Source organism: Ictidomys tridecemlineatus, chromosome 6 (assembly GCF_052094955.1).
Source record: "Ictidomys tridecemlineatus isolate mIctTri1 chromosome 6, mIctTri1.hap1, whole genome shotgun sequence".
NCBI lineage: Eukaryota > Metazoa > Chordata > Mammalia > Rodentia > Sciuridae > Ictidomys > Ictidomys tridecemlineatus.
Genome location: NC_135482.1, coordinates 58832389 through 58840498, shown reverse-complemented (window position 1 = coordinate 58840498; position 8110 = coordinate 58832389). Strand labels below are relative to the sequence as shown.

The 8110-nt window shown below is 29.3% G+C and overlaps 1 protein-coding gene across 1 annotated transcript; it reads left to right on the top strand.

Annotated features, from left to right (window-relative positions):
- The first annotated feature begins 1170 nt into the window (after window positions 1–1170).
- On the top strand, window positions 1171–3778 carry LOC101978087 (olfactory receptor 6C3). Its single transcript, XM_078015839.1, is given in 3 exon segments — window positions 1171–1260; window positions 2673–3416; window positions 3418–3778. Coding segments are annotated over 3 exon segments (1179 nt in total). The 3' UTR covers window positions 3763–3778.
- Window positions 3779–8110: the final 4332 nt, after the last annotated feature.

The following is an 8110-nucleotide window of genomic DNA, read 5'->3' as shown; positions in this document are numbered from 1 at the left end:
TTGTTGCTTGTATTCTTGATAACTGCCATTCTGACTAGAGTAAGATGAAATTTTAGAGTAATTTTGGTTTACATTTTTCTAATTACTACTGTTATTGAATATTTTCCTCATATATCTGTTGATTAATTATATATAGTCTCCAGGATATATAAAGAACTCAAAAAACTTAACACCAAAACACAAAAATAAACAAACAAACAAAAAACTACCAACCCCATCAATAAATGGGCTAAGGAGTCCAATGTATATTTTTGACACCTGTGTCAAGCATCAGATGGCTCTATGTTTGTGGGTTTGTCTCTGTGCCTCCTATTCTACTTAAATGATCTATATTTTTTATGCTAATAACATGTTGTTTTGTTATTATAACTTCATAGCATAATTTGGGGTTAGATATTCTAATGCATCCAGTCTTGCTCTTTTTGCTTAGGATTGCTTTTGTTATTCTGGGTCTCTTAATCTTCCAGATGAATTTCAGGAGTGTTTTTTCTATTACTGTGAATAATGTAAAAATATTTGAGAAGCATGAAGAACATGAAAGAGAATAAATAGGTATAACCCACTAGCCAGATTGTCATATAAATAAAGGTTTCTCAAATTGTGGTTATTTTTTATTAAAATGTTGAAATGATTTTAAATAAATGTAAAGCCAAGATGAATCATAAGATGAGGAAAGTTGACATGGCAATTAAATACTCTACTTTATAATGAGGAATTAATTAGTTAAAATAAGTAATAATATTTTCTTAAAGTATGAGAAAAATATGTACATTATAATAGTGATTTTTTAACTTATTATAATAGAGTAATCCTTAGTTTATAGGTAACCAACATCTAACAATGACAAAGTATTAGCAATCAAAAAGGCATACAAGAAAATTTTTATATTTTAAAAACATAATTAAATATGATTTAGATTCGGGTTCAGGTTTTGTAACAAAGTTATTTTTGTTGTTCATGAAATATTGCATAATAATACAATATTACATAATTGCAATCAATGGAAATAAATAATTTGTAGAATAGCATTGAGCATTGTAGATTCTCTGTGGTATACAAAAGGAATGTAACCATTCTCAAGGGAGATCCACAATAGAGAAAAGTTAGGAGGCTACTGAGAAACTGAAGGTTGGCTAACAGAAATCCCTCAAGGTCAATAAGATAGAAGAGATGTGGCTTGAACTTTATCTTGTTCCCATGAGATCAAATCTTCAGAAAACAAAAGAAATAGACTTGAAGTATTTATATTTGAGATATAAGGTACAACCAATTGAAAACAGGATTATGGTATAAGAATCTATACTTATAATACCCAATAATATTTTAACTTTCTCTGTTCTTTATTTAAATATTACTTTCTTAAAATACTAGATCAAATGAATGAAGGGGAAGATAGTATATTGTTACATTTTCTGAAGGTTTCTGATGTTACATTTTTATTTCCTAAAATATTTCCCCTTCATCATCATAAAATAGGGAAAATATTAAATTAAATTTGATTAGCGTAAACTTTGCTAATGTCTGTCCTTCACAGCATAAATTTGACTATGTAAAATATGGAAAAGTCAGGTGTTAGGACTTAGCTGGACCAAATCCACAGAATAGTATACCCAGGGCAGTGTTTGAAGAGCTGGGGACTAACTTAATGGGTTAAGGTGAATGGGAGAGGTCTTCCTGTACATTTCTAGGTATCCTGATGGATTAGTGGATCCATGAAATGAGTGTCTCATGTGGGACAAAATGTCTAAGGAAGAAAACATTTTTCCATAAAAATTAATGGCTAAGGATGGATGATGTTCAAATGGAAAATATACTGTGCTCTAATCCAAGTGACAGAGCTGCCAAGATCTAAGGCAAGTATTAATTTCAAATTTATGCTTCAAAGCAAAATGAAAAATAAATATATGTTCTTTTAAGCTCATGAATGAAAAATGTCTGTGTAATGTGTGCCCCATGTGTGTGTATATATGTGTATATATGTATACACATATATTTCTAAACAAAATCATCAAACACATCAAACATTAAAGATTTTAATAGAATTATAAGATAAATCAAGAAGTAAACACATTCCCTGGTTGCTACATGAAATAATCACATTATTTATCTTACAATAAATTTATATATATACTATGTATATAATGTTCTTGTTATCTTGATAATTACTCCAAAACAGTAATATTAAAATACAATGAATAATTAAATCAAATAATTTATATTTTTAAAATGTATTTCATATTTTAATAGAATTATTAATTAATTTCTTATATCATAAAAGGAATAATGGATCGTTACTTTTTACTTTTATTTTATTTTATTTTTACTTTTGCCATTTATCAAATCAAGATAATTTATTTTTGTTTTTAGGTTGTAGTATGAGCTTACATATTCACCACAGGAAAAGAAAGAAAAATGCATGATTCATGTAACTTTTTCAACAAAAAAGGTATCAATATTTTGCAGAAATTTGACTCAACATAAAAATTATTGGTTTTATTCAACATCACTCAATCGTGTGGCTTAATTTATAAAAATTCCCTAAACACTGTTGCTAGATTTAAAATAAAAGAACCAGTAGCAAACAAGCTGGCCTTACAAATATGTCATAAAATATAATGCAAAGAGAGTAATAATGTAAATAAAATTGTTATAGATTATGGAAGATATTTTAGAATTGTATCAATAAAGACTATATTGTTTATAATAATTATATCTTTCTTCTCTCTTTAATTTCTTTTATTTCCAATATCTTTAAAAGAGGAAAAAGGAGAGACCCAGAGAGAGGGAAAAAGAGAAAGAAAGAGAGAGAGATAAACCATACAGTGATTACACAATTTGTGCTCCTAGGTCTTTCTGATAATCCTAAACTTCAGATTGTAATTTTCCTGTTTTTATTTATCACTTACATATTAAGTGTCACTGGGAATCTGACTATCATCACTCTAACCTTGGTGGATTCCCATCTACAGACTCCTATGTATTTCTTCCTCCGGAACGTCTCTTTTTTAGAAATCTCATTTACAACTGTTTGTATCCCTAGGTTTCTAGGCGCTATTGTCACCCAAGATAAGACCATTTCCTATAACAATTGTGTAGCACAACTTTTTTTCTTTATCTTCATGGGAGTGACAGAATTTTACATTCTCACTGCCATGTCCTATGACCGCTATGTTGCCATCTGCAAGCCCCTTCATTACACAACCATTATGAGCAGGAAACTCTGCACCCTGCTTGTGCTGTGTGCCTGGGTGGGTGGGTTTCTGACCATTTTCCCACCCCTGATGCTTCTGCTTCAGCTGGATTAGTGTGCTTCCAATGTCACTGATCACTTTGCATGTGATTATTTTCCCCTCTTACAACTGTCTTGCTCAGATACATGGCTCCTAAAAATCATTGGTTTCTACTTTGCTCTGGTTTACTTTACTATTCACTTTGGCATTAGTGGTTTTATCTTACATGTACATTATCAGGACCATTTTGAGAATTCTCTTTGCCAGACAGAGAAAAAAGGCTTTCTCCACCTGTTCCTCTCACATGATTGTCATTTCTATTTCTTATAGAAGTTGTATATTCATGTATGCTAATCCCTCTGCCAAAGAAAAGGCATCACTGACTAAAGGAGCAGCTATTCTCAACACCTCTGTGGCCCCCCTGCTGAACCCTTTCATCTACACCCTGAGGAACCAGCAAGTAAAGCAAGCCTTCAAGGATGTGGTCCACAGAGTAGAATTTTCTACAAATAAAAAAAAGAAACTTTTGTAAAAAAAAAAAAAAAAAAACAAGGGACACTATAAAAAGCAACTTAGTAAAATCTTGAAATTCATAAATATCTTTACTAAATATTTTTGTTCTCTAATAATTTCTTTAAATGTCACATTATACTTAATTTGAAAATTTTCCTAGTCCATTTCTTCCACTTCCACACCCAAGGACATCCAACATATTATTTACCAAGTTATTTCAAAGTATGACAAAGTTTTCCAATACGGAACTTTCTTTTGAAATGGCATGTATTTATTTAAAATATACTCTATGATATAGTAAATAGTTTAATTCTGTTTATATCACCACATTTTACTGCAGGTGGAATTTCTCTCATGTTTTCAAGGTGAATATTAATAATGTCATAATGTATTTAGTTCTACATATTCTGTATCTTGATTCATTAGATTCAGTCCCTATAGGTAATGTGTTCTATTGCATTGTATCTTTAAATGTACAGATTTGTGAAATTTAAAGGGCATCACTTTCATTTTCTCTGTAAAGTGAGTTCCTTGTTTAATATACAAATATAAATTTAAGTTTCATTATAATTATATTAACATATGATTATCAACTCAACAATTAAACTTTTGTCTTGACTTATCAGCTAATAGTTATACCACAGGAGTATTTCAAATTAAATTGTTCCATTTATAAATTTTTTCCCAAGTAATGTTGAGTAGAAAACTTGAAGACTAATATATTTTATTTCTAAATTTGTAGACTAGTATAATTTACAAAGTAAAATACACAATGAATTTAAATATTTATAAAATAAAAATCATTATACTGATTTTAAAACATTTCAAAGAATTCTTAGTCCTTACCTCACAACTGTCTGCTAATATCTGGAAATCAAAGGATTCTAATATAAGAAATTAAAATGTTGTACTGGGGTTGTGGCTCAGTGGGAGCACACTTGCCTAGCATATGTGAGGCACTGGGTTTGATTCTCAGAACTACCTACAAATAAATAAAATAAGGGTCCATGAAAAACTAAAAAATATATTATATTTAAAAAAGAAATTAAAAGTTTAATGTATCTCTGAGACATTAGGAATTCTTATGATTTATAGATGAACACATGGCTTTGAATTAAATGTTTCTGGTAGCTTTTTGAGTTAAATATTTCCAAGGAACTTTCACATATGTATTACATACATTTTTTAAAAATAAGTCCACTAAAATACGGTTCAGCAATTGAAAAATTTCATTCTTGTTCTTATGCAGTCCTAAGCAAGAGAGAATAAAATAAGAAAATAGGTTATCACAATGTAATTTTATAAGTTTTATGTCTCTATGAGGAATATATTGTATATATATTTAGATTGATTTTTATACATATTTGGACACAATACCTTTTTTATATTTATTTATTTTTATGTAGTGCTGAGGATCAAACCCAGTGCCTCGCATGCACTAAACAAGTGCTCTACTACTGACGATTCCAGCCTCTATAATGTATATATTTAAAAATATATTGAAATATAAATAATAACAGTTAACTTACAACATTAACAATTTAAATAATTTTACCAATAATAAAGATAAAATAATTGTCATTTTTATTTCTTGTACCAGGATAATAGCCATGATATGGATTACATATATGTATATGTGTGTGTGTGTATGTGTATACACACAAAGCCATATATATATGTATGTGTGTGTGTGTGTGTGTGTGTGTGTGTGTGTGTGTGTGTGCGCGCTTTGATATATATATCAAAGCCTTAGATAAATAGACATGCATCTTATAGCTAAGATTGTCTCCTTTGGGGGTCAGGGGTCAGTAGCAGTGGTTGAACTTAGGAACACTCAAACAATGAGCCACATCCCAGCCCTATTTTATATTTTATTTAGAGACAAGGTCTCATTAAGTTGCTTAGTGCCTCAAAGTTGTTGAGGATTGCTTTGAACCATCAATCTTCTTTCATCAGCTTCCTGATGACAGACATTACAGGTGTGCACCACTGCACCTGGCTAACATTCTCTTAATACTTAAAATTGTCAGAAATTGCTAAACACATAAAATTATTGTCTTTGCAAACTCTTATGGTATTTGTAGCAATAGTTTTACCAGTGACTAATGAGTTATCAAAGCTGTCACAGAAATAGTGTGAGTGGTTAAATACTTTTAAACTGAATTGCCATGTCAAAACAAAAGCTGTGCTTCTGATCAAATTCAGTAAAAAAAAAAAGAAAATAAAGAAAAAAGAAAAAAAATTTTTTTTCTTAAGTACAGTTTGGTCTGTTTAACTCTAACAAAAAAAGGAAAAAGTTAATTGTCTTGTTTATTTACATAATCCATAAAATTACTGAATTTTAATTTGGTGAATTCTTATTAAGTGAAATTAAATGATATGCTTTATTATCACCCAATAAATTATAAGAAATATGGCATATATTTTTCCTTATAAACATGTGGAGGAGTATTTGTTGAGTTTTTGAGTTATCATATTTGTTCTTAAATTACCTTCAACAAAATTTTAAGAAAATTAGACACACTAAATTTTCAAAGCCCACACTAAAATTTTGAAATTATTTTCTTATTGTAAGATTAATGTCATGGAAACTCAAATCAGAACCACAATGAGCTCTCACTTCATTCCAATAAGAATGGCTACTATCCGGAAGATTTTGATAAATATTGGTGAGGATGGGGAAAAAATGTGAATTTTCACACATGGATGGTGAGAAAGCAAATTAATGTCTTATTTAGGAAAAATAGTGTTTCCTCAAAAATTAGATATATAAATTCATGTGATCCACAATCCCACTACTAGTTATATATCCAGAGGCATCTGCATTTCCAGTTTTGTTGTAGCAGTATTCACAATAGCCAAGTAATGGAAAGAATCTTTCAACTGACAAGAATAAAAAAAATGTGGTTCATAATGACTATTATTTAGGCATAGAAAGAAAATAAATTCCATTGTTTGCAAAAACATGGGTAGAACTGAAGATCATTATATTCAGTGAAAAAAAGCTAGAAACAGAGAAAAGTAATGCATGATCTCACTCATGTTATATATATATATATATATATATATATATATATATATATATATATATATAATTTAATAGAAGGTGAGCTGAATGGTGGATGGTAGATACAGAGGCAAGAATTGGGAGAATAGGAACAACAGGGAAATGTTGACCAAGATATACTAAATTACAGTAAAATAGGAGCAAAACTCTGATGTGCTATAGCACAGCAGAGTGACTACAAATAACAATAATGTACTGTGTATATAAAAAAATTAGAATGGAATATTTTGAATGTTTTCATCATAAATGATACGGGTTAAAGAAGATTTCTATGTTTAACCCAATTTAAACTTTACACAATGTACACGTGTGTCAACAGATTGCATGGCACTCTATTATCATGTATAATACTTATGTTTTACATATGTTTTTAAATGAATTTACTTTTAAAAATAAAATACAAGGAAACTTTCATTTTTCTGGGAAAGTTTATCTTGTCTTCATTTCTGAAAGACAACTTTACCAAGTCCAGTATTACTGGTTGGCAAGAGTTTTTTGTTGCTGTTGTTGTTTTGTTTTGTTTTTTTTTTTTTTCAGCTCTTTCATTCATAATCCCACTTCACCTTCTAAGATTTCAGCGGAGAGGTCTTCTATAGGTGTACTTAATCTCATTTACACTTTATTTGCTTCTTTTCTTTTGCTGCTTTTAAGATATTCTCTTTTTCTTTCATCTTTGATAGTTTGATTACAATACGTCTTTATTTGAATTGATCATTATCGGTTACATTTGCCCCCCCTTCCCTGAATATTCTCAAGGTTTGAATGTTTTCCATTATCATTTCTGAAATAATATTTCTACCAATTTATCTTTCGCTACTATTTTTTGAATGCTAATGACTTACACATTTTCTTCAAATTTATCACCATTTCATAAATTCTATGAACTTTAAAAAAGTTTTTTTTTTTACTTTCTTCTAACAAATTTCTTCTCTCAAATATATTTATTTGAAAATTAGCTTCTCTCTTATTTCATTTCAGACAGATTCTTTTTTTGATCAGTTTTGATATTAATGCTCCATATTGCATTTTTATTGCATTTTCAATATTTATTTGATTTTCCTGTTATTTCAATCTCTGTGTTAAATTTATCTAATATATTTCTGAACTGTTTCTCTTTATTTTGTTGATTTTCACTGAGCTTCCTTGAAAAAGCTATTTTGAATTCTTTGTTATGTAGTTTATACATCTCTCTTTAGAGCCAGTCATCGATGCCTTATGCCTTATTTTTATTCATGCTTCCTCAATTGTTCTTAATTCTTCTGGTCATGCATTGATGTCAATTTGTTGAAAATGTATGCTT